This window comes from Pseudonaja textilis, chromosome 8 (assembly GCF_049901715.1).
Source record: "Pseudonaja textilis isolate UNSWEBS1 chromosome 8, rPseTex1.2, whole genome shotgun sequence".
In the NCBI taxonomy this organism is placed as follows: domain Eukaryota; kingdom Metazoa; phylum Chordata; class Lepidosauria; order Squamata; family Elapidae; genus Pseudonaja; species Pseudonaja textilis.
This window is the reverse complement of record NC_141997.1, coordinates 17654761-17682441: the sequence shown is the minus strand read 5'-3', so window position 1 is coordinate 17682441 and position 27681 is coordinate 17654761. Positions and strand designations below refer to the sequence as shown.

The window sequence follows — 27681 nt, the reverse complement described above, 5'->3', positions numbered from 1 at the left end:
CTATCCAAAAAGATACTACTACAATCCTTGTTTCATTATTTTAAGAAATAATTTAAAATACTCTGATTTCATTCTCTTTTCTTTATCATCTCTGTTTAATCGAGCAAACCACCCATTTCCCCAGAGAAATATAAACCGGAGAAAATGAAGGCCACATCTGAACCATGTATTGGTGATCATAGCTTTCATTCCCATGAAAGCAGACGATAGCCATGTAGTGCAGTCTCACAAAGACTAAAACAATTGTTAAAAAGAGCCTTAAAAATCAGAAAATACATATATTAGTTTCTAAAGAAAATGGCTACATCCATAGAAATCTGATCAACTGCTGTTATTAATAAAGATGTGCCTTCATCTTCTGTATTTCAATTTCATTCTACAAATGTTATGCATTGACAATACACTTTTGATTGATATATTCATATTTGTTACCAGCCAGGAAGAAGACATTTCTGCTATCACACCTGGTATGTGGAATACCATACACCTAATTGTAAATCATTTACTTATCTTTTCAAACACTTCAAACAGTTGCTTAATGGCTCACAATGCTGATTCAAATCTAATGGTTTATATACATTAACATATTTCCATGATTATTTCATAATATTAGTGGATATTAATACTATACACTTAGTGCAAGCGACACAGAATGTCAGCTAGAGTATAAAGGAATTTGAAAACTTTTCCTGCTTTTTCTCATTTTAAATTTCTGAAAATAAAAGTACAAGCCAGAGGGACCAATATTTCCAATCACGGGAAAAATCAGAATCTTTCGTGATCTTCGTGATAACTTATCGGACTTTCTTCAAACTAGTCTGAAATGCATTTGTTAAGTCTGAGAAATTATTGATATATACAGATTTTCTCAAATGAAAATCCTGTTTAGCTCACATCATTCAACATTATTCCGAATCCAACAGATAAGGCTAAATATTTTTACAATATAGAAAAATGGTGCACATTTTTTTCTCATTTTACTAAAGTATGAATGAAGTACCTTCATTGGCACTTTGCAACCATCACTTCCGCCTCTCCCAAGCTTTCCATAGTCTCCATCTCCCCAGGACCAGACAGTATCATCATCAGTCAAACAGAGGGTCTGTGCATCCCCACTGCCGCAGGCTATGTCAATCACACGATAACCCTGGAGTGCTTCAACCTGTCAAACAAGCATTTGGTTATCACAAAATTCAAATGATCAGAACTTTAAAAGGTAAATTACTACAATAATACACACTCATGTAGGTCTTCTCTTTAGTGGTACATTACATTGAGTACAGTGGAACAGTGGCACATTACATATTAGACACCATTCTGAAAGGTTTGATCATTTGCATGCGTTTCATGAAACAGAAACATATGGCATATTAACTTTTAGATGTGGTACTCATTTCATTGAATTAATATTGCATTTTGATTTACATGCACATTATACTATTGTGTTTTGCAATTTTAAGATTTTGAAATAAAAATGAAGTAAAAAATGGATTGAAATTCAAGCAATGTTTTTTAATTTTCATTTTTACAAGGTAATTTCAGCAAAGTAAAAGATCAATAAGATAGCCTGAAACAGAAGTTAAATGTAGCTGATTGCCCTGACTTTATTCGACTATATTGAATTTTCAATATGAATTATAATCCAATGTTAATAACTACATAATACATACATTGAATTGACTCCTTTTTAAAATAATGTATTGTTTTGAATGTATTACACTGATTGCAGTACCACTTGAATATTTTTATATGTAATTGGATTTTTAATAGCAGTTTTAAAATAGCTGTATGGTTGATGTTTTTACGTATTTTTTTTTTAAAAAAATTTCTGGTTTAAGATGGGCAGATGAATGAATGAATGAATGAATACTTCCAAAAATAAGTCTGGCAAAACAGGTCCAAAATTATTTGTTTATTGATTTTTGACTTCCTTAAATCTTTTGCATGAAATTTGGCATAATGAGGTGACCTATTACGAGTTGAATTGAATGCTTGACCAGTTAAAAAAAAGGGGGTTCAAATATGCAACTTGGACACCATCTCACCAGCTTAGGTTTCAACTGATCCTCACTGTCCCCATGACCAAGACGTCCGTATCTTCCCTTGCCCCATGTATAAAGATCTCCTGCAGCAGTAATGCATGCACTGTGTGCTCCACCAGCAGCAATATCAACAACTTCTATGCCCCGCAAAGATTCAATTACTCGAGGACGATCACAAGGACTAAACAAAATAATTGTAAAGCATAAAGGGCAATGTTAGTAAATACGTTGTGGACTGCAAGGTATAACAGATTAATCGGAACAGTTAAAACACAGTTGTTAGACTTTTCAAGATAAATAATCCTAACACATTTTTGCTGCCTTTAAGACAGTGGTCCCCAACCTTTTTTGTACCAGGGACCAGTTTCACGCAGAAACACTTTTTCAAGGACCGGCGGGGGGAACGACATTTTTCAAGGAGGGGAGGGGAGGAGTCCGAGTTTGGTGGTTTGCTTGCAGACGTTTCATTACCTGACTAGATAACATCTGATGTTGTTACCTAGTCGGGTAATAAAACATCTGCCAGCAAACTACCAAGTTCAGGGAGGCTCAGGACAAGTCCCTGCAGGATGGCTGAGAAGCCCCGCCTCTCAGCCCTGCCTCCCTCAGCCTCATCCCTCAGGTGTCTCCCTCCCTCCCTCAGCCTTATCCCTCAGGTGTCTGCCTCGTTCCTCTCTCAGTCGCTCTCTCGCTCCTCCACCAGCCCAGGAAGAAACTGCTTCAAAGAAGCCAGCAGGGTGGCTTTTCCTGTCGCCGCAGCTCCTCTGAAGCGCCCGTTCACCCCCACGCCGCCACCCGCGGTTCAATCCAGTGCTCCGTTCTGCCCGCCTGCCTTCGTTTCTGATTGTTTCGGAGCAGCTTCGGCTGAGTAAAAGAGGCAAATAGTTATTATTCTCAGCCAAAGCTGCTCCGAAACAACCAGAAACGAAGGCAGGCAGGCAGGCAGAACGGAGCACTGGATTGAACCGTGTGCGGCGGGGTGGGGGTGAACGGGCGCTTCGGAGGAGCTGCGCCGACAGGAAAAGCCACCCTGCCGGCTTCTTTGAAGCAGTTTCTTCCTGGGCTGGTGGAGGAGCGAGAGAGTGACTGAGAGAGGAACGAGGCGGGAGGAAACTGAAGCCGCTGAGCCGAAGAGCAGGACAGGCTTTGGTTGCTTCCTCCCTCCCCTTCTTTCATTTGTGTCCTTGATCCCTGATCCCAGCAGCATTCACCGAAGGCGAAGAAAGCCGCCATTTTTATTTTATTTTTTATTTTCTTTGCGGACCGGTACCAAATGATCCACGGACTGGTACCGGTCCGCGGCCCGGTGGTTGGGGACCCCTGCTTTAAGAATTATACAGAGCTCTCATGTTTTGTTCCACTCTGAACTTATGGGGAAAAATTCCACTGATAAGCTACTGCAATTCCATACTCCCAGCTTCCCTCTTTCTCTCAAACGCATGCACTACATTGTGAACTATGCCTGCTACTTCAAAATCCCTGATATAGATTAGTGGTTAGTGCAATTCAAACCTGCACCATGCACCAATGTCTAGTCCAATTGATGTATTAAAGTTTTCTATTTCCTGTTAAATTATTACTTGGCTTATTATTTGGTTTATTATAAACACTGCAGCTTCATTGCTTTGCTGCTATGATCTATCAAGTCAGTTGTGGCTCCTGGTGACCACCGAAACAAATCCTGCAGGTATTTGGGACAACATTTTCAGAAATGATTGAAGTACTTTCTTTCTAGAGTGACTAATCCTCAATTATCCAAATAAATTTCATGCCTAAAACAGGAGTAGAACTCAGTCTCCAGGCTTCTAAGCCAGCACTTTTAACTACTACACAAAGCTGCTTTAGGATTTTACACATCTATGGAACATATATGATATTACTTATAAAATTGTGCTACCTCCGGTTGCCATGGCCCAGTTTGCCATCCTCTGCTTCACCCCAGGAATAAACCTCTCCCTCTGAAGACAATGCTAGACAATGTTTTCCTCCAGAATTCACAGCAACTTTCTTGATAAACACATGCTGAATGGATTCTAGTAATGTGGGAGTAGAAACAGACTCTGTCCCCCCAATTCCAAGTCTTCCACCTGCACCATATCCTGTGGCATAGAGCTAAAATAAAAAAATGTATTACTTGTATGAATTTCTCACACACGAATATAAATATTAGATGGCATCAAGAACAGTACTGCTATCTAAAATTAAGATCTTTGTTGTTTTTCACCAATTCTGTTTACTTTGCCTAGAATCATTTGTATATTTTGGGCTGATAATCATGTTCTCTTTGCTAGCTTTGTCTGTATTCTACAAATCTTGGTGTTACCATCCATGTGCAGCCCATGTATGGATTTATGCCTGCTAAAAAGTTCAGCTAGAGAAAGTTTCAAAACATTGCAGTTCCATAAAATTCAAGTGATTGTAAATGAACACTCCCCGGCATTTGGTCTGATTTCTAAAATATTACCACAATAAATAATCAGTATTAACTCTTCCCATTATTGTCATTACCCAGGCTGTTCTTTTATTATGGAAGGCATGGTCAGTTTCCATCTAGAAAGTTCAATTCCAACATTCAAAGCCCACTACTGTAATAATTCTTTTTGAAAGATGCTTTTGAGATGAGAATTTATTAAGTAATTGTGGAAGATTTGGATAGAAATAAGGCACTATTTATAGCAATAGCACTTAAACTTATATACTGCTTCATAGGGCTTTACAGCCCTCTCTAAGAGGTTTACAGAGTCAATATATCGCCTCCAACAATTTGGGTCCTCATTTTACCAACCTCAAAAAAACACAAGGCTGAGTCAATCTTGAGATGGTCAGGATCGAACTGCTTGCTATGGGCAGAGTTAGCCTGCAATACTGTATTCTAACCACTGTGCCACCACGGTTCCTGGTTTAAGGCATGGAATATAACAGTATATGCCACACACAGCAGTGTGATCCATTATTTTTAATAAGATAATAATTTTCCTTTAATGAGTAAATCTTTGGTTTTCATTCACAGTACTATCTCTCGCTTTATAGATTCTTTGGGATATTCTCAATACCACTAATATTTGGCATGTCTATGTCTTAACTGGTTTTATTGACAGTTTCAATCCTTGGTTTTATTTCAATAAGCATACATATTAATAAGAGGAGGGCAGAGGAGAGGAGAAGATTTTATACATAAATATGCTCCTTACCTTCCCATCAGCAGTCACTGCAAAAAGTGTCTGCTCACCACCTATTAACTGTACTGGTCTAAGCGTAGCAAGAGCTTCACATGGTGTAGGAACCTTAACTTTTGCTCCTTCTATACCTCCAAGTTGTCCTCTGTGATTATGGCCCCAGCCATATATTGTTCCACTGCCTCCTGCAGAAAGTGTCCAATCATCTGGTCTCCTGTTAGAAGGAAAAAAACCTTAACCATGTAAAATTCCCTAAAACCCCAATTCTTTACATACTTAGAATTTACCAAAAGCCTTCTCCACCCCAAAAAAATATAGCATCAAAGAACCTGTTCATCCACTGTACAAGCTGTTCATCTTGTTCTCTTTTAAAAACTTCGTGGCTCTCATGCAGAATATCAATATTTTCATGATCTGCCATTAATTCTTGAATTTTCTTGGCAACCTATAATTGAAAGTATGGTATTTTGTGATCAGTTGAACTTGAATGTTGTTTGAAGTTTTGAGTCTATAATGAGTAATTAAAATCCCATTATGAAATAGGGCAAGTTATGGCAATGGGTCCAACACTGACAGACTTCAAACCACATATATCTTCACAGTCTTCATCCAATATAATGTGGATAACCGATTTAAATGAGTATTTATAGAACAGACTTTTGTGCATTGTTTTGAGAACCAACATTTGAATTTCCAACTAAATAAACATTATGTTAAACCAGTACCTCATCAAGAAAGAGGCGAGGCAGTGGTGTTCTTTTATCAAGGGCTACAGCAACTCTGGAAGCCATGCAGTATCTTCTAAACCAAGCCCATTTGTGTGTCTCCGCACAGCAGGGAAGAGTATCTAATTCCAGATCACAAGCAAGGGCTACAAGCACCTATACAAATAAAACAGTAAGTTTCAAAAGAAAAAACATTTGTCAGATTGATTTTATTACTGGAGTCTCCTTGGCTTCATTTTATTACTGGAGGTGGAGGTGCCAGTGGTATTGGTAAACATTATGGCAAGGATGCAATGATTATTCAATAAATTGAATAAGAAACCACTTTGATGCACTGAAATACACTGAAACAATTAACAATAAAAGTATAAAATCAAAAGATTTTAATTCTTCAATTACTGCACTGCTCTTTATTTAAAGAAATAACAGCTCAGTCCTTACATGAAAGAAAAAGAATTTATTCTTTTAAAGCCCATGACTAGCTTTGATGCATTCTTCATTTTAATCAAAATAATTCTACTATATATTCAGATGAAATTTCAGGCTGACCATTCAGGTTTGCTTACAAGCAATGCTAAAGGATTCCCATTTCTGAATTTTAAATCTTTTGCACCCAATGTTAAATTACCTTAAAAAAAGGACTATGAAGCAGTTGTTTGCCACCTCTGACAATGGGATCTTCATAATCAAACTGCCGCTGTAAAGCTTCAGGAAGGCCTTTAACTAGAGCAGCTAAGGCACTGCCAGTGAAACTCTGACACACATACACACACACAAAAAAAGGATTAGATAGCAATGATAGTTTTCTAATGTTGCATATAACTCACAACAAGATATAATTTTCTAGTTTGAAAATATTATCCATCATAGCCTTCCACAATTTATACCAAGGATTGGAAACATACAGGCATATTTGACAAAGCCAGTATCCAAGTACAATTTTTAGTCAAAGAAGTCAATTTTTTATTTGTATTTATTTATGCTTCATATTTCTTAACTGCCCTCCCCCTCAGATATCCAGATGATCCCACATACATTCTGAAATCAAAACATTGCTCAATTGTACAGCTTAAGAAACAAGAGAGAGAAAGAGACACAGAGGGAGGGAGATTTAGATTTATATCTGTACTTCTAAGATTTAAGCCAGCCACAGAATTTATGATACTAGTAATGGGAGGCTTGGTAATTTTACCATAGTTCGTGCTTCACCATCATTATCTCCTAGGATTCGATTGATATTAATTGATTGGCCAAACTCAGTAGTCAGTAACTTTCGTAGTCTTTGTAAAGCCCACATTCGGTGGCCAGCAGCTAAAAGATATACAGAAAAATGCACACAGACTTAAGAAAAGGTTTTTCAGTATTAGAAATCAGAAGCTCAATAGAAACGTGAACTCACCTAGAGCGCTTAGTTGAGCACATGCAGCTAATGAAGCTGCTAAGCGAGGAACTATGCTCCTGTTAGAAGCAAAATTCAAACGGAAATCCAGTAAACATGTTACCAAATCCATTGACGGGCAAGAAAGAATACAGCGATCTGAAAGAAGATCTTTTGGGCCTGTAGGAAAAAGTCCAAAATATTAGTCATTTCCCAATCAAAAATTAGTAATAATATTTAGAGAAATAAAACAAGCACAATTGAATGGTGCCGGGAAAGTAAATGAAAGATAACGACTTAACAATTCATGTAAATTCCAAATATACCTATAATGGTTATAATCTCATTTAATGCTTTATTTGTATCTAAAAAAAAACCTTTTATCACAGACATATGGCTGCCATCAATGGATGAAAAGCTAACCCTGGCTTAGTTAATCATTTTATGAATTAGATACCAACCACAGTATCTTTAACACAGGAGTAAATCTCCCTCTTGTCTGCTATTTAAGCTGCTTGCTAATAACTCAAGTGAAAAATGAAAAGAACAAATATGCCAGTACAGAAAAATATTTCTATCCTGAAACAATACATGGGATTCACCTGCAGCTGGCATGATGGGATAAACTGTGAAGCGCCAACCCCATCCATTCACAGAGCCATCACTGATAAATTTCCATTTTAATTCATCACCTGGAATGCGCAGTTCACTAGACCAGTCAGACCATTCACGACCTGAAATATTTAGATAAAGTAGTCACTTTAATCTTTGATCTATTCAGGAAGGGAATCTATTATTTTCGCTCTGCCACATAAAGGAGCACAATACATCATGATGATCCTCTAGTCACAACTTTTCATCTTCACTGAAGATCATGATTCCAAATGCAGCAGGTCATTATATAACATTCCAATCAGACTGGTTTTTTTTTTCCTGAGACATTGAGGGGCAACATTAAAAGGGCTAGAAGGGATGCTCAGGCCCAAATGATTACTCCATTTTGAAAGATCTTCCCCAAATACAAGTTTTGCAAAGCATAATCAGAAAACAGCATCAACATTAAAAATTGGAAAAAACAAAAATAGGCGGTTCAAGAAATTGAAATAGGAGAAAAAATGCCAGAAAGTACAACATAATATAGGGATGGGAGGAAGGGGCAGAATTGAATTATTACTTCTGATTTATGAAATGTATCAGAATTAAACATTTTAATTTATTTATAATTCTATTATATTTACATACCTTCAACATGAAGTTCATCCAGAAAAACTTTTTTCTAACTTAAAATGTCACATACATATCTCATTACCTGATCTCACAGAAACTATCCGGTTGACTCCATCCATGACAGTGAGAGGATCATGGCGTCGTTCTGTGGAGCACTGGCGGTCAAATTCTACTCTAAGACCTTCAGCACCTGAAGAATGAATGCAACAAAAGTAAAATCAAAAGACTCAGAAGAAAGAAGAGAAAGATTTGTTTCCTTTAAATCTGTATTCATTGTTTAGTTGAATTTAATGGTCTTTTCAGGCAAGATAATTAAAGCCTTACATGATGAATATCTGAAACTTAATTGCACAATATTAATTCAAGTGCACATAGTTTAGAACCACTACTCCAATCCTGAACCTAAATCCTAAAAGGTTATTTAATTGCACTAGTAATAATCTGTAATATGATTTTATTAAGCCAATATACCTGAAATAATTTTAATAGATACAGGAACACTGCTTCTAAATTAATCTAGCACTGCAACAGCATTATTATGGTACAGTATACGAATCATTATATTGCATAATATTATGCCTGCCCTTTTGCTATCTTTTACCGTGTTTCTCACATAATAAGGCTGAGCCTTATTTTTTTTTGAGCCCCCCAAAAACGGCTAGGCCGTCTTTTTGGGGGTGACTTAATTCCCCCCCTTGACTCCTCGCCACCAGCCGCTCCTAACGGGTGATCATGGCGAAGCGCAGAGAGCTCCCTACTCCCACCTTTGCTGCAGATACCTTTGGCACCCGCCGCTGTTGCTTTCCCTTCTGCCCATTCTGCCGCCACGTTTGGAGCTGCCGCTTCCGTGTTTGGAGTGCCGCCATTTGGAGCTCCAAACAGCGGCAGTGCTCCAAACGTGGAAGTGGCAGCTCCAAACATGACGGCGGGCGATCTTTTTATTTTGGTCCGCGCGAAGTTCAGAGCAAGCAAGAGAGGGAGACTGCGATGCCTCCATCCGAGATGGCAACCTTACTAGTGGATCACAACGTGGCTGGAAGCCCAAATCGGCGGGAAACGATGGTGATCTTTTTGGAGCGAGAGGAAAGGGAAAGAAGAGTTGCAAGGCGTAATTTGCAGGAGGAAGTGGGTGTACCCCAGGGCAGGGAGCCCAAGGAAGAAGGGCCGGTAGGCAACGGAGAGTGTCCCGTAGCTCCGGAAGCAGCCTAGACACTCCCGGGAAGAGGCGCAGATGCTGCCTTGTAGTCCCCAAGCCAACTGCGTGTGCCACCTTTAGTTATGTGCGCTCCGCGCTTTGGGCATCTCCGTGTGATCGCGACCCTGTCCTTTCCACCTGACGCCCTTGCTGCTTTTTGGCTCTTTAGCAACCGGCTTCGCGTTTGGAGCACTGCAGCTGTTTGGAGCTCCAAATGGCGGCAGCAGCTCCAAATGCGGAAGCGGCAGCTCCAAACATGACGGCGGGCAATCTTTTTATTTTGGTCTGTGCGAAGTTCAGTGAGCATGAGAGGGAGACTACGATGCCTCCATCCGAGATGGCAACCTCACTAGTGGATCACAACATGGCTGGTTGTCAATATCAACAAGGAATTATCTCCTGGCCATGATAGCCCGTTAGGAGCGGCTGGTGGTGAGGAATTGCTGCCCGCGGGGTGCTCCTAACAGCAAGTCCCCCCCCCGCCCTTCCCCCTTATTTTGCATGTTTTAAAATAGGCCTAAATTTGGGGGGAGGGGCTTAATTTGATTTTATGCCAAAAAAACATGCTGGGCCTTCCTATTGGTGGAGGGCGTATTGTTGGAGAAACACGGTAAAAGTCTGTGGGACCAGGGCTGATCAAGTATGTATTATATGACCTTAGCAACAATTTAGACATTTTAGATCACTTTCATCGAAGCTAAAACTACTATATATTCCCAATACAACTTACAATGGCAGTAAATATCCTATGTCTGATTTCAGGATACTCTTTTAAAAAATTTAGTACCTGGTATTTTAACAGTGCCACTGGTAGAAGTATCATCAGTATATGGATGACTACTTTCTACCACCACGGGCTGAGAAGAGAGACGACCACTTTGTGAATCAGTTGCCACATCTTCCAACTCAGTAACACACAGTTCCAACAACATATCGGCCACCTGAAAATAAAGCCTTTTTTTAATCTAATCTTCAGACAAAATGACTTACAAATTATAAATCATTAATTTTTATCTTTATTTAAATATTATTTAGATCATGGCTTTCTGCCTACTGAATGACTTAACAAAAAATACTCCACAAAACTGTTAATTTTTTAAAGAAAACTGTCATTAAAATTAACTGAAAATACCTGGCTGAAGAGGAAAGACTAAGCTTTTATTCTTAAAAGGAGGAAGACTAGGGAATAGATAAAATCTCCTTTGCTTGGAACAAGATAGATAGAAGATGGCCCTCTCCTGTATTCCTGCCAAGCAGATGTCAAAAAGTGACAAAAGGGTTCTACTGGTCTTGACAGGATGTCCAGAAAGGCTAAAGCTTTCAATGTTCTATACCTTAAGTTGTGTTTGGAAATAACTAACAACAACAACAGATGTCTTTCACCATGTGATAATACATTCCTGGTAGTGAACACAAGAAGTTAGTGAATAAGATGCTGTAATCTGCACAAATGCAAACTACTAGAATCTAGTAATTCAACTATTCCAAACCTCTTCAAATAAAATTTTTGCTATTACAACATGAAAATCTAAGTTCAAGGAGTTCTTCCAAAAGTGGTACAACTCCATCAGGAATAGACTGAAATATAACCTACAACCTGTTTGTTTTTTTAAAAAATTATGTATTTATTAGGAATACTTCTAGATTGTTTGATCTTGATTTTGGCTTTTTAACCTTACTGAACAAGCATGAGTAATGCAAATCTACTGCTTCCTTGGACAGAGATGGCAAGGAACAGTGCGGCTACATCAGAAGAATGATGGCCCTTCACTTTCAAGCGCCTGATAATTTATCCCAACCTTTTCATATAAATACTGAGCAGCATAGTATATAATGATAGACATTTATGGCATTGTTCATCTCTTATTTACTACTTATTCAATGCAGGAATCCAAATTAAAGAATTCACTCCAAACCATCGATTCTGTTCATGAACATAACAGGACAGCCAATCTTTTCATTAGGTAATTGGTTTTACTTATTATCAGATAGATTTTCTTGACATCGAACTAGAATCTTATTTCCTCAAAATTGACCCCATTATTTCATGGTCTGTAATTTCATGGTCAGGACTTTTTACTGTGTGACGATCTTCAGATATTTGAGAAATGCTATCAGATATCTGTTGAGATAAAAAATGTCATCTCTCAATCTCTACTTCAATCAATCAATCAATCAATCAATCAATCAATCAATCAGAACAGAGTTAGAAAGGACCTTGGAGGTCTTCCAGTCCAACCCACTGCTCAAACAGGAGAGCCCATACCATTTCAGACAAGTCTCTTCTTAAAAACCTCCAGTCATGAAGCACCCACAACTTCTGAAGGCAAACTGTCCCACTAGTTAATTGCTTTTACTGTTAAGAAGTTTCTCCTTAATTCCAGATTGTTTAGTGTAGTTTACTTTATTGTCATTGCACCTCATAGAACAAAGTCAAACACCATCTTCAGTGCACATCATGACCATATCCATGAAAATAAACACAAACACACATCCTTCACCCTCCACACATTGAACCGAAAACCCCTGACACAGCACCAACACTGCACTATACAGCAGAATTCAAAAGACATACTGCCCTGGGATAATTCCAGACAAACGGCTATCCAGTGTCTTCTTAAAAGCCTACAATGATGGAGCACCCACAACTTCTGAAGGCAAGCAGTTCCATTCGTTAGTAGTTCTCACTGTTAGGAAGTTTCTCCTTAATTCCAAATTGCTTCTCTCCTTGAGTAGTTTCCATCCATTATTTCTTATCTTGCCTTCTGGTGCTTTGGAGAAGAAGTTGACCCCTTCTTCTCTGTGGCAGCCCCTCAAAAACTGGAATTAGCCCTCAAATCCTAGAGTGCTATAAGACTTAGCTATCAGACCACTAATTATCCATAGCATTATTCTCTGAACCTACTCCAACTAGTTTTTTCAAATGTTTCCAAAGCATAAATAAAAGTTGAGAAGCTCTGCTTTGTTATAAATTTGCATTTCACTGACTAGCTAGTATACTGTCGCTTTTCTCTTATTCCGAACATAACTGAAAAAGTCCAGGTTAGTTTTAAATTCTTTATGCACAGCTGCTGCCATGGATTTCCACTTATTATTGTTTCAAGCTTGTTTCAAACTTATTATAATATGCTTAGTCCAGGGTATGTTTGACTGCATTCAGCTTTAATTAGCTTAACAGTAAGAAATTATACTATCATATTTTCTATTGATTACTATCAAGTCCAGAATAGCAGATTCCTTTGTGCTTCTCTCTACCCACTAAATTAAAAGGTTTTGAGCAAACATACAAGGAATGGCCTGCTGTGTCATATCACCTTATGGACACAACCCAACAGAAAGGACCTAATTATATGAAACAATGCCCCCAAGATCCAGTCGTATTACGAGTTCAACAAGAATATCATGATCGATAGCATCAAAAGTCATTGAGAAGTCAAAGAAAATAAATAGTTATACATTCCTCTTATCTAGTTCTTGTTGTAGGTCATCCATGCCAAATTAGCAATCTTATTAGTTTCATATCCTGGTTGAAATCCCAAATTAAATGGATCAAGATGATCGGAATTCTCAAGGATATTGGAGTGGCAGAGCCATCACATTGTCTATTATACTAGCCACAAATGGTAAGCTTGAAACTGGTTGATATTACTTAAATGGAAATTTTCTGAAATAATGTTCTTATCTTTTCTGTCTTTAAGCTGGCAGAGAAACATTCCTCTGAGGTAGCATTAATTAGGTATCTTAATTATAACATTTCTTTGTTGTCAGCCTCAAAAGAAGAGACAATAAATTGGTGTGGTGGTAATCTTCACCTTTCCACTTTTAAAGTTTCACACACTTGGGAAAAAATGTAAACAAGTGTTTCAAAGTCGGTGTAAACTCTGCCCAACATTGGAGTCTAAATTGAAACAGATACAAATGAATTTGTCAGTAAAGAATATTGCAAAATGTTCACAGCTTGCCATCATGCTGCTCTGGTTCCTCTCTCCAGCATCAAGGAGAAAATGGAGAAGATGCCACGCATAATATGGGAAAGAAACACCAACCTATTCTGAGCAAAACCTGAGAACAGATCCTTGCTGCTTTCACCACAGGACTACAAGTGAAATAGTCTTCACCTGTAACCAATTTGAGTCATCCTGAGATTTGTTTAATTTGCACCGAAGTTGTTGTTCTTTCCACTTCGTTGCTTTCAGGAGAGCAGGGGATAATTTGGCTATAGTGCTCAGAAGCAACAGTGATTGTCATCTGGATAATTTCTCTATTCCAGGGATCAGCCAAAAACAATTTAAATATCTCCAACAGAGGAAAGAGGAAAATTCCTATTCTGAAAGCTATCTGGAGTTATCAATAGTTTGAGTGGACCATTATTTTTTAATAATGAGAGGAAACCGTGATTGTATTTGATTAATCACCAAAATAGATGATCTGCCTTGTGCCCTCAAGCATAAACAATACATAAACAATTACAGTGACTGCATCTTGAAAGCACTGATTGCCTATCCGTTGGGTACATTACATTACAGATACAAGTATTCTCAGTCCTAGACACTTACTCTCTAACTTGGGCTGGCCTATTCTTATTTTCTTTTTCTATATTTCTACTCTTTATACTTTGGTTCATCAGCCCTCAAATTTTCAATAGGGTTGTAATAATTAAGACATTAGAAGTACCAAGTAATCACTTCGGCGTGTTTCACAGCAACTAATTAGCAACAAATACAGAATAAATAATGCAGCAACAATTTAACTTACCTGAGGATAAGCAGTACCCATGCCAGACAGCACAGCAGAAAGGACGTCTTTCCCCTTCTCTCCAGCACGTCCTGATACAGCCAACTTCAATAGGTCAACCATAACTCGGGTATCATCTGGTACCAAGAGACTGGTGAATTCATCCAAGTACTGAGGCTCCGGCCCAGAGACTTTGCTTTGGCTTTCTACATCCTTCAAAATAAAATGGAACACGAGGCAGAGCACCATAATGATGGAAAAAGAGGAAAGTACAAATTCTCAACATGTATTAATATTTAGTTTTGGTTTATATAGCTTTAGATACTTATTTCTGATTTAACTATCAAAGTTTTAGCATTTCAAAATATACGGAAAGTTTGTAGAGAAGCTAAATTTAGAAATTATTAAATAGGAAATACTTTTTCTGAAGCTGAATTTTTATCATTGAAAGATGGTGAAAGCAATTTGTTACTTGACAGCTCTACAGAATTTTATTAATTCAGTTAAATAAAATATTGTAAAACAGGCAAATGCTTTTTGTTATAATTACAGAAGAACAGAGTCTACAATATAGCATATGATATATCTCATTAGATATTCACCACAAATCTCTCCATCCTCATATATATTCAATTATTTTTGAAGAAAATCTAGTTAAGTGTGAAATCGGTACAAGCAAGGATCTTACTTCTTTGGTTTTGGTCATTGTCTCTGCTATTATACTGGCTGCTCCAGGATCATCTGTGACAGGAATGAAAGGACGAGATGAAGCCGCTGAAGCAGAGGGAGTCACAGCAGAGGGAGTCAAGGCATCTTCTGCAGAAGCCACCTACATAAGCAGAGCAGCAGAGGTCTAATAAAAGAGAGCCTGATAAGGCAGATAGATTAGGACTTCGGAAGTCCCCAACTGAAGAATTAAGGTCTTGCGTTAATACTTAATGACTACCTATAGTTTCTTTTCTGTACACTCCTCCCAAATCAAAACAAAATATAGTAACAATAAACAGCCCCTCCAACCTGAGTACGCTTGAATGCCTTATTACTTATTTTAGTGACCTTTTCAAATCAGATTCTTTTTTTAACCTATCTGGCCTAGATATTTAAACCACAAATTTAACTGAGAAATTTTAAGGTGGATATCTTTTAAATGTTTGGGAATTTTTTTTACTGCAAAAGGGAATTTGTCCTATACAATTGGTTTTAAAGCTTACAGGCTAGATTGCAGCCTGTTAAGTATGGTGTCTTTATCATACATATATCTGAGAAAAGATTACCTCCACCCTTCTGTCTTGCCAAGGTGTTGGGCTCTGCCTCTCCTCTGTATCAATTGCTAGCATGCTTTCATCCAGGCTGGGAGCACTGCCTATGGAAGCAAGGTCTGGAGGTGGTGCAGGAGATGAGGACAAACACTCTACTGGTGCAATCATACTTGCAGGCATCAGTGCTCCAACCACAGCATCCCTAAATCAAAAGAAAAATATTTAACAGATTCTTCCATTGCACTGAACAGGTGTCTTATACTATATAGCAGAAGAGGTGTTATCTTCACCATTTTACCTATTCTTGTTTTTGATTACATTTGATATAGCAGTTTGGGATCATGACAATTTATCGATCAGCAAAATACATACACTTACACAAAGAAGTCTCTCATCCCAAACATTTCCATTGAAGAGTGTAAAATATAAGTATTTAGCTATCAATTATTTTCCAAATTTTTATTATTTGTAACACGGTAAGGGACTTGTATAGTTTTACAAATATTTTCAAGCTCAAAGCTTAAATGATTTGTCAATACTTTCAATGGAATATGCCCAATTATTATTTTAAAAACATCACACCCAAGAATCAATCAATAGGATATATATAATTCTGCAGTCCACAGAAGCAGCATAGGTAAACTACTTTGTACAGAGACATATTTGTTACAAAGGGATATAAAAAGCTATCTCAAAATATGTTGTTTTTAAGAGTTTTCATTAAATAAGATTTTTTTTCTTCCAAACTTCCATCTATTTAATCAAAGCTGATACCCTTGAGCAATTTGATAATCTGTAAATGCATTTTATATATATAGATTAAAGATATATATATCTTTATATACATGCTTACCTAGCATACATGATCTGTAGTGCTGTCAATATATGAGATAATGACTGCTGCTTGGCAAGATTTCCATCTAATGACAAAAGGATCTTAGCAAGTGAAGGTCGGTTACATTTAGAGCTGTTTATACCATTGATTTTGTTACTAGAAGCAGAAGAATCAGCATCTGACGGAACACCTGGAGAATAAAAAAGATATTCAAGCTCAATGAGTGTGGAAGATGATTTATCATAGAATAAAACAAATATTGAAGACTGAATTCTGTTTACGCCACCTATTTTCTGATAAATATCATCAAATCTTATCCTTACAAAGTATACAGATATCACACATAATTATTTCTCTAGAAAAATTGTGCAAGAGGGCAAGCTATGCTTCAGATTTAATGGAACATCATACAATACTAGTTAAGAACATCATTATTGTTTCTTCTTAAGCCAAAACACAGCTGTAATGCCTCTATCTTACTACTTGCCCCACTTATTTATACCTTTAAGGAAAGAAAGGTCAAATGTTATGGTACCCAAATAAGATGCGCCTAAAGGGTCCCTTGCAGTTTGAAAGAGAACTGGTTCATGAACAGATGGTGTAGCAACATCCATTGTTGTCCAAGCCACACTATGGGAAGATCCACATGCAACACGGGTTATTTTCTGGCCTTCTAAACCCTGCACCAGAGTGGGCTTTCTGTTGACTGTGGTAGTTCCATTGCCTTGCTGTCCATGATCATTATCACCCCAAGCATACACCTGCCAATAAATCATATAATTTTATGCATCACTCTTTCCTGTAGCATACATATGCTACTTTCAAAATGTTTAGAGAAATCAATACGTAATTCATTTAATATTTAACACATGGTTACTTCTTCCACATGCATGTATGTATACAGGATAGCTTAGCCTCTTCACTGTACTGCACAGACTAATTGTTTAAGGACTTTAGTATCAAACATTTGAAAAAAGCCTTCATTATTTTAGCTGGATAGCAAACAAAAAGCATGGGAAAGATCTCATTCAACAGGAATAACTTTCAGTGTTTATAAAAAAGGCTTCGTAAATAATGCTAAAGTGAAATGTTTTATTTCCTATTAACCAGCATTAGAACAATTACAGAATAGGAATTATCTGTATAGACAATGTTTTAAAACCTTAGAAAACATCTTACAATGCTATTAGAAAAGGGGATTGATGCATGAACAGGAGGAAAAGAAAAAAAAATCAATAGTGGCAATTGTTAATCGGACCATTTTATTGCTATATTCCATACTTCTGTATTTACTTACCTATAGAAAAAGGCTTAATTAGCTCCTCAATAAGGAAAGTTACTCTATTGTGGTTGTTGTTTTAAATGGGGTTTTACTGCCAAATAGTAGTCTTCAAAGTAAACTGATTTTTGTCCTTACCTGTCCAGTGTCTGTGACGGCTAAGCAGTGAAGAGCACCCACAGCTACGTGTACTATCTTCTTTCCCCTCAGACCTTCTACGACTTGGGGTTTTCGTACATGAACATCAGTTCCGTGTCCTAGCCTAAAGTAGTCTCCTTTGCCCCTAAGGAGAGCACATTCTAATTTTAGAACCCCTATATATTATTAAGCATTTAAAGCAAACATAAATGAAACCTAGAGTTAAAAATAAAGATTTCTGCCTGTCCTTGAGTGGAAGGGAAACAAGGAATAAGTAAAGCCTCGATCTTGTCATGATTTTCTGATACTTTATCAAAACCTTCCTTCCCCATTCCACATCATTCATTTTTATGTATTTGGCGGGGGGAGGGGGGGGTACAAGTGGTTCTGCAACTGAAGAGAAGGAAATGAAAGGACATTCAAATGAGGGTAAAACTTTTGCTTACAAGTTTAAAAGCCACATTCATCCTATCTTACATTTTTCATGAGGGCATATGAATGAAAGTCATCATATGTATCCTTTTATGTATCAAAGCAAAGAACTAGTAGTGAAGTGCTGGGTATTAATAAAGCCAGTGAAATGTATGCCCCCTTTAATTCTGCACAGAAAACATTCACAGAAGAAGCTGACATCTCAGATTGTTGATGGTAAATAATTAACCTCATGTCTGTGCCATTTCTGTTACAAAATATTCACTATTTATATTCTGTTTTCCCTACAAATTTAATTCAGTCGAAGATAATTAGGTAAGAAATCCAACATGAAAAAAACAATATTTGCGTATTTAATTTTATATAATTACTCTAAATGTTATAGATGACATACCATGTCCACACTACTCCAGATTTCGTAAGAGCTAAAGAGAACTGAGCTCCGCACTCAATCTGACAAACTCCCTGTCCGTTCAGCCTTTCAATGTTCTGAGGAATGTTGCATCCTTCGCTTCCGCCTCGACCCAGTTTTCCAAAATCTCCGTCTCCCCAGGAAAATACTAGACCTAGTAGAACAGACCTGCATTAAAGACTGCAAAGGTGATACCTCCACTGTATAAGAATGAAGGAAAAGGCAAAAGATCCCCTTTCCCTAAAATTGTAGTCTCTATTAGAGAATTGGTATTTGCAGACATTTGCTTGTGCATGAGAAGTAACGGAAATAGTTTAGCTAGTAAAATCCTCAGAACATGCCAGCCCAGGGTAGAACAAGGCAACTGCATGCACAGGAAACAGGATCACAAGAACAGGAAACAGATGATTATGCTGAGAATATCCGTGTGTGTGTGTGTGTGTGTGCGTGTGTGCGTGTGTGTGTGTGTGTGAGCGTGCGTGTGTGTAAATAAATATAAAGTTTTACAGATATGTCAAAGGCAATAGTTTGAGAAAAGAGGAACTTGAGGGGGCTAATGCACTAATTACGGCATGCTCTGCTGCTTGTTACTAGAAATCAGGGGCAAATGTGCTGATGATTGCTAAACTGCAAATATAAGTTAAACATTGGTAGGTTCCAAAAAAAAAATTACTACCTGTTGGCGGGCATGGCTATGTGGACATGTGACTGGGTGAGCATGGTCATGTCACTGGGTGGTTGTGGCCAATTTAGCAGTCCATTAAACAACACATAGCAGCCACCTTTTCTATTCTTCTTTTTAATACTGCATAAAGTTTTTGCTCTAAGTTTGTTTGTTTTTTTTACTAGGGGGAAGAGCTTGGCAATGCCTGGGGAGTTCTCCTCTGTGTCAGAGGCACCAAAATAACCAAAATGATATAAGATTTCCTGCTGGAGCAGGGGGTTGGACTAGATGACCTCCAAGGTCCCTTCCAGCTCTGCATTGCTGTACTGTTTCAAAGCATCCTCTGAAGCTTCATCTAGTGCCAGGGTTTGTGGTCCTTCCTTCCTCTCCTTTTTCTCTCCCTTCCTCCCTCCCTCTCTCCATCCATCCATCCATCCATCTTGTTCACTCTCCTTTCCCTTCCCTTTCTCCCTTCCTTTCCTCCCTCTTTCTTTTTCTCCCTTCCCTCCCTCTTTCTTTCTCTTTCTTTCTCCCCTCCCTCCCTCTTTCTTTCTTTTTCTTTCTTTCTTTCTCCCTTAAAGGCTTACGTTCTCCCTTGAAGGCTTCCCTGCACACCGTTTTGGGCCTAGTAAACCCCCCAGCAGCACCCTGGGAGCAAAAATGGGCTGCAGGGGGCCGTACCACACATACACACCTCCGTGCCCCATTTTAGGCCTTGTAGGCCTCCCTTAACTTGTGAGCCAAAACAGGGCACTTGAGGACTCCTGGAAGGGGCGGGAGGGGAGGGTCCAGCCAGAGGTGATATTTGCCAGTTCGCCAAACCAGTCAAAATTTCCATTACTGGTATGCCAGAACCAGCAGAATACCACCTCTGAAGCTAAACAATATTAACAAACCTTGATAAGGTCATAGGATGGATTGGCTTAAAGTGGGCTTATGGAGAAATATCTATAAAAACCGTAACTATTGATGGAATGGTCTTTGCACAGGCCTAGTGAGTATGATCCCCGTGTCCTTTCTTATGCGCAGAATGAAGCTTTTAGAAATCTCCACCTCAGTATTGATTTATTGGCCGTTGCACACCAGGCAGAACCAGTTTTCTCGGATAGCAGGAATCCTAAATGATTTTCTTACCCTCATCTGTTAAAGCCAGAGTCTGAGCATCTCTGCTTCCACAAGCAACTTGAACAACTCTGTGGCCAAGAAGTACTTTAACCTACAACACAGGAAGTAAGTGAACGGAAGCATATTAATTTCAAGAGTTAAACAAAGTGTTCATTTCTAAATTCTAAATTGTTGGTCAACAGATATTGATTTGTTACAAATTAAGGCCTTCCTACATGAAGAAAAAACGGGACTCATCCAAAATGTGTACATATTCCTCTTCCTTTTATTAGGACGTTACCAAGAAAAGGGAAGCTCCAGTTTGTAACATAGGAACAAACCTAGCAGCTACCTTCTGCAATAGACACAAACTGTCTTGAAATTTCCTAATCCAAGTAAAGATGAAAGAAAGCTTCCACAGAGACTTAATTCGCTCCTTCACTGCCTTTTGAGTGACAGCAACTGGGATAGTTTTATTTCATTTTATTTCAAAATGTCCTAAGACAGAGGTTTTAAGACAGACAAAACGACCTAAGAATATGGTTTTACCATCTTTGGTTTAAGTTGTGTAGTGTTGTCCCCATGTCCTAGTCGACCATATTCACCAAGCCCCCATGAATATAATTCTCCACTTGAAGTAATAGCAGCACTGTGGGAACTGCCACAGGCAATATCTCGAATACGTTTTGTTTTCAGTGCTTCTATCAGCCTTGGTTTATCACAGTTCCTAAAAACATAAGAAAATCGTATTATTTGTGGCTTAAACAAGTTATGTAGTGAAAGTATATATTATATATTAATAATAGAAAGATAAATATTCTAGTGTACTGAACATTGGATTTTTATCATTTTTAATTTTTTAAGGAGTGTTTGGGAAAATGTCTGTAAAAAATTCTACTTTAATCCTTAAATTAAGGATTATCACTATGATAAGCAACTGTTAATAAAATATTGTTATTACTAGCTCTGTATCAAACAAAACCATTTAAGATCAACTTTATAGTTCCCATTGCTTCCTGATTATTCAGAACATTCTTCACAATCTACTGAATTAGGCATAACAACAACCCAGCAATACAAATGCAAAAATACCGTCCTTACATTCTACTGAAATGTCCAAGTTTTCCATCATCTCCTTCTCCCCAGGAGAATACCTTGCCATCAACAGTTAAAGCCATAGCATGGCGACCACCTAGAATGACAAGAAAAGGAGACGTAGCATTAAAGGAAGAAAAAAAAACAAATAAAATGTATATATTTCAACCTACTTGTCAAAAACATTAATTTTTTCTGTATGCTTATTTATGACAAAACCTTATGACACATCATCAATAGTTTTTGCTAATATTAAATTTATATTTGACTCAATTAGTATAGTCAGACTGAAAGGGAATGAGAATTGCACTGAAAAAAAAAAATAAAGGGGAGAGAAAAGAAGAAACAAGGTACAAGACCAACCACATGGCACACTCTGCCATACATCAAAAACATTTCAGAAGCTGTAGAACGCAACTTCCAAGATCTGTAAGTGGGCACACCGCCCAGAGGCTACCATATGAGAACAAATTATGCATTGCAAAAATCACTTGGAGGTGGGAGATACTTCCAATGCAACCTACCAAATACCCTGCATGGACTGTCTCTGTGATTATGTAGGACAGACAGGGAGGAAGCCAACCACCAGATTGGAAAAACACAAGCAAGCAGTCAGACAAGGAGACCCAAACTCATTAGTAGCCTCACACTGCAATGAACTAGGGCACACATTCAATTTGGCAGCTACTGCGATTGTTGGACAAGCAGGCACTCAAACAGCCAGGTAAGTGATTGAAGCCTGGGAAATTGGCCCCTCATCAATCAACAGGAGTGCAGATTTACCACCAGCATATCAAGTAATTAGAAGGCGAGGGCTAGGCAACACAAGCAAACGACAGCCAACAACTTAAAATTCAGCCATCAACATACCCCAATCAGCATCTAAAAAGCCACATACAACAGGCACCATATAAATAACACACACAGAACAGCACACCCTCTGCTAGAGAGGAGTTCCCTGAAGATGGGTTCCAGCATGAGTCTGAAAGCTAAACCTCTGGTCCTGGTGACCCACCCAGATTGGATCCTGCAGCATTATCCTGGGACACATAAATTCTCCTTCATTCGTGGAGAAAATAAACTTGAAAACCCTTTGCAATTCTCAGCAGGCTTAAACCATAACACTGAGGAAAAGGGTTTTTTTAATTGTTTCCATCAAGGAAAAAACATTTTGCACCTAATTTTATCCAAACTTCCCTTTCTCCGAATGGTATCAGTCTTTCAACTGCTGAAACAAAGAATTTTCCTAGGACTTCCTCTTGGGACCTTATTAACTCAATATGCCAGCACAAGTATCATATTAAAGTGAGAAAAGCTTTATCTTCATAGTTAAGTCCATTCCCAAATTCGTGTCCTTTTTCAGATGATTTGCAATAGCCACCTGTGTTACATTATGTCAGGAAATGTAAGTATTTTTAACTACTTTGAATGAGGACAAGAAAACAACTTTCTATCTATATGGTGAGTTTATTGGTTTCTGCTTATTTCTACTACAAATCTATGTTTTAAATTACTTGTTTTCTATACCAGAGGAAAGCTTTCCAAGAAGAATCTGTTAAGACTAAACCTTCATGCCTCTTTTGTGTGTATACTTCCTTGTACTAAGTAATAACAGGGTAAGACCAGCCTGGTGTGTGTGCAGTTGGATCTTCCAAAGCATTTCTCACAAACCAGCACCAGAAATATACAATGGATACAATGCAAAAAGTTCCATTTCACTTATTTATTGATTGTCAAACACAAAAACATATGTTAGTACCTGAGTGAACAGCTACTTTCTTGACTACATAGTTACTGAGAGCAGTAATCTGTCGGGGAATGGGAACCGTTCCACTTGAGAGGCCTAATCCAAGCCTTCCATTTGTGGCCTCTCCACAGGCATACACTTTACCTTCCACAGTCACTAAAACATAAAGGTAATTTTGGTTCCATTACTATGAAATTGGCACAATTATAAGTGTTGTTCGCAATTATATCCTTCCTATGTAACCTTCAAAGTGCATAGTAAAAAGCTTTCCTACCTGCAAAAAGACTTTTAGAACCGCCAGCTACTTGCACCACATTCAAAGCAGACAGGGTTTCAGAAAAGGAAGGCACTTTGATCTGTAAAATGTAAACAGGAAAATTCACTGCTAAGGTGGACTGGTTTATTGCTTTTCACATTCAATAATCTTTATATCCAGCTGGCTATTTTAGATATTTGGAATTTTTAAAAAATATTTAAGTTTGTTTCTTCCCAGGCACTTTCTTGAGAAATAATTATTCTGAAAAATGCATTTCATCAATTATATTGAAGTCCTTCAGTATTTTTTTCGGATAGTCATCACTATGGTCTAATTATTCCCTATTTGTCTTATAAACAGTGTTGTTCTGCTACCTGTTAGCAGTGTTCCTGTCAGGGTTCCAGTAGCAATACTGAAACTCCAAAAGGGCTTCAGTCAGCTTTATAGGGCGGACAGTTCCATCCATTCTTATTTTTCTTTGAAAGGACAATATTTAGGAGCAGGCTTATCTACCTTTCGTAGTTTTTTGGCCTAACGTATTTTGAATGACATTTTGGTCATTCAAACCTTTCTGCAAGGTACCCAGATGTATTACTTCCTCCATTTTACAGCAAGTGCCAGAAAAAATGCTCTTATTACATTCCTTTGATTTGTAAATCACAGAAGTCACTAAACATTAACATCTGTTCTAGAGCTCACGTTATTTTCAAAGCCAGAATCCTCAATACAGCCAGCCTTATTTGCTTACATCTGAGACTGTAGCAGAAATGCAAAATTTTGTGTAATAAGCAACCAGTGAAGGAAATCCAAATCACATACCGCCTACTTGGGTAGCCATCTATTACTGTCCTAATCACCATTCTTACAGGTTCCTTCATGTTTTTGCTTATGACAGTGAGATCAGGAAACACAGTTAATTTCTATACAGTTTCAATTTTTCAAGATCCAAACCTTAGAACCTTTCAATCCTCCCAGTTGATCTTTATCATTTAAGCCCCAGACAAAGACTTTTGTCCTAATTGAAGCTGCAGATTCCAGGCCTGTAGTCTTCTTTCTAATAAGACTAAGAATGCACACAATATATTAGATTTGAAATTTTGTTTAAAAAACAGAAAGGAAAAAAAGAAATATTTTTTCTTTGATATGTTGATCAACACTAGTCTTTCATATGTACTCCTGTTATGTACCATGATTCAATTATTCATATTAAACATGTACTTTTACAGTCAGGATTTTGGTCCTGCACACACACAAAATACCAACTCTGATATTGTAACATTGGAAGGGCATCCATTTTCCAGCATTTTGTTTGTAACAACAGCTCCATTACAACTTGTTTTTCAAATTAGGCTAGCTAGAATCTCAAGTACAATATGATTAAATGTTTTGGGATTGTTAAAGCCATTAGAATCCTGAGAATGTATAATTTTTTCTTTTAATTTTGTGCTGGTGCATAAAATTTCTAAAATATATCTAACTGCCTGAAACCAGCCAAACTCCAGGAGGCTTGTAGCTATGTTTTCACTATCTTCTGTAAAGTCCCTGAGGTGGGGTGATACTTACTTCAGGGGATGGGGGTTGCTATAGAGAATGCTTGCCCCTGTTGAGAGCTCCTACCTATTAACAAGTAAAAGATAACTTTACTTGTTCATAGGTAAGAGCTCTCAAAAGGCATTTCCTTGATATTCAGGGGTGGGCAGAAACTGTTGGAAAAGACAATCTCTAAGATACCAAGTTCCTAAGCTATATAGGGCTTTACAGGCAGTTACCAACACTTGGAAACCTGTTGGTACCAATTGCAGTAAAGATGTGACATAACAGTATTAAGGCCAACTGCTAAGCACATACACCATGCATTTTTGATCAGGTTTTTTTTTTGATAGACTTGGCACTCATGTGTATTCTAACAGAGAGATACCAAGGTATCAGCGACTGTCTTCACTTCATACTGTACCAGGTAAGGCTGTAACTATCAGCCAAAGCTGTTCAAAAACTCTTTTGGCTATATTCTCCATCTCTTATTTCACTCCCAGAAAACCCCAGATTACGAGTCTGCTTTTACGGTGGAAGCAAAATCCCATAGGAGTCAAAAATACAATTCTGAAATTGGTCAGTCTCAGATTTAATAGCCCCTCTATCTTGTTTGAGTTAAGTGTTTTTCCTAACCACATCCTAAAAATCCTCAGACTTGGGATATGCCTGCTACAATATTGCCACCCTGGAGTTCTCCTGGTCTCCCAGCTTTCAACTTCTGCTTAATAGTAGATATAAATCATGGCTAGGGGAAGATTTGACTCATGTGTCAGTTACAACCTTCTTTGGGCTATGCTGCCCTGGAGACAGTAATTCATGCTTTCATCACTGCTCAGATGGACTACTGCAACAAGCCATATATGAGATTGCCTTTGGAGATATTCAGAAGTTTCAATTACTACAATACAGCAGCTACATTCCTGGTGGTCAACATTGCCAAGAACATCACCTATTTTAAAGTCGCAGCACTAGTTACCAATTGGTTTCTGAGTCCAATTCAGACTGCTTTTAAGGCTATTTACATTGCAGCACTGATATATCGGGGAAAACCTTGCAAAAACTGAATCATGATATCTAGACTGGACATCAAAGGAGAACTGTTGCAGTTTTCCCCTTCTGAAAGAGGTACTAACAGGCTTGACTCTACCAGCACTTTGAAAATTAACCTAAGTGATATTGTCCTAGGTAGGTAGTGTTTGGCACTCAGATTAATTTAACTGAATGATATTAGATTATATAGATGATGTTTGCTACTTGTACTCAATTTTAATTTTTTGTTTATGCCTTGATTTTGTTGTAATCCATTCAGCATCTACCTGAATTGAGGTGGGCTAGAAATATTACAAAACAGATAAACTGGAAGATAAACTATTTTAGCCTTCATTCTTTTTTGCAAAATGCTTAAAACAAGATAACTGTATATAATGTACAGTATTTCCAGTCTATTTCATACCCCTTTCTGCATATTTATAAGCCCTTCCTCATTAAAGCTATTGTTTTATTTTGTTATACTATTCAAATGATCTATATAAAATGTACTAAAAATGGATTATAAAATGCTTTAAGAGCGCAGTTACTCGGTTGCCATAATCTGCTAATAAAATTTAATTAAAAGATTGACCTAAATATTCCAAATGCAGGGTCTGCTAATGCTAATCACACAGTAGGATTTGATATTATAAAATATCTAGCATAATTACAAAAAAAGTTTTTAAAAGATGAATTGTTTAATATTCCATACCTCCCAGTGTTCACTTTATCATCATCTTCTTCTTCATTATCAGAAGCAAGAAAGGGAACTGCAGCTAAGTCTTCATCCTCTGCTCGGATACGTCCTAGTATACTCAGGCCATGTATCTTACAATCAATACCAGAACTCCTGCACTGCTTAATAGCCACCTCAATATATCTGTGATACTTGGAAAAAAGAGTTATATTTTCATATTTACATTGTTTGAATCTTTAAAGTGTTCAACATCATTAAGAAAAAGGATTCAAGATTCATTTCATCTTTTCAACAAAACTGTTTTGCTAGCATAAGTGTCTTTCACATCCCTTTCCAAATTAACTAAGACAAAAGACACAGAATTAGAAACGATGACAAATGCTTTAGACTTAACATTCAGATACCTATTAGCTACTGACATGAACAAATGTGATGAAGTCAGATGTCACACAAAATAAATAACACACCAACAAATCTAATGATTGTTTTCTCCTGTTATAGGATATACTCTCACACAACAATGAGGAAGAGCTATATCCAAAGAAACAGTTGGATAAAGGGCAGCTTTATCTGACAGCAGCAGGAATGTGGTCGTGGCAAATGTTTCAGAAGGGACCCTCCCTAGTTTCTTGGGCTGTAGAGGCAACGGGGAAGAAATATACTTTCAAACTTGCACAATGGATGTCAACTTTGCAATGTTGTCCAGACAGAAAGCATGACTAGT

The 27681-nt window shown here is 37.7% G+C and overlaps 1 protein-coding gene across 3 annotated transcripts in view; it reads right to left on the bottom strand.

Moving 5' to 3' along the window:
- The window catches only part of HERC2 (HECT and RLD domain containing E3 ubiquitin protein ligase 2), a 94948-nt gene that overhangs the window by 13638 nt on the left and 53629 nt on the right, over nucleotides 1-27681 (bottom strand). For 2 of the 3 annotated variants that reach the window (XM_087938435.1, XM_087938436.1), the window contains exons 54-79: nucleotides 26973-27148; nucleotides 24650-24761; nucleotides 23717-23798; nucleotides 23455-23598; nucleotides 21702-21792; nucleotides 21150-21327; nucleotides 20631-20712; nucleotides 18815-18986; nucleotides 17989-18133; nucleotides 17107-17332; nucleotides 16590-16761; nucleotides 15752-15938; nucleotides 15166-15306; nucleotides 14499-14690; nucleotides 10531-10684; nucleotides 8631-8738; nucleotides 7924-8055; nucleotides 7343-7501; nucleotides 7136-7254; nucleotides 6572-6697; nucleotides 5944-6099; nucleotides 5548-5663; nucleotides 5234-5432; nucleotides 3940-4154; nucleotides 2046-2223; nucleotides 1001-1162 (exon numbers count right to left, since the gene is read on the bottom strand). In XM_087938435.1, the coding sequence (XP_087794561.1) occupies nucleotides 1001-1162; nucleotides 2046-2223; nucleotides 3940-4154; nucleotides 5234-5432; nucleotides 5548-5663; nucleotides 5944-6099; nucleotides 6572-6697; nucleotides 7136-7254; nucleotides 7343-7501; nucleotides 7924-8055; nucleotides 8631-8738; nucleotides 10531-10684; nucleotides 14499-14690; nucleotides 15166-15306; nucleotides 15752-15938; nucleotides 16590-16761; nucleotides 17107-17332; nucleotides 17989-18133; nucleotides 18815-18986; nucleotides 20631-20712; nucleotides 21150-21327; nucleotides 21702-21792; nucleotides 23455-23598; nucleotides 23717-23798; nucleotides 24650-24761; nucleotides 26973-27148 (3924 nt within the window). The remainder of the gene's footprint in view (nucleotides 1-1000; nucleotides 1163-2045; nucleotides 2224-3939; nucleotides 4155-5233; nucleotides 5433-5547; nucleotides 5664-5943; nucleotides 6100-6571; nucleotides 6698-7135; nucleotides 7255-7342; nucleotides 7502-7923; nucleotides 8056-8630; nucleotides 8739-10530; nucleotides 10685-14498; nucleotides 14691-15165; nucleotides 15307-15751; nucleotides 15939-16589; nucleotides 16762-17106; nucleotides 17333-17988; nucleotides 18134-18814; nucleotides 18987-20630; nucleotides 20713-21149; nucleotides 21328-21701; nucleotides 21793-23454; nucleotides 23599-23716; nucleotides 23799-24649; nucleotides 24762-26972; nucleotides 27149-27681) is intronic. The other variant, XM_087938437.1, reaches the window with a different exon arrangement.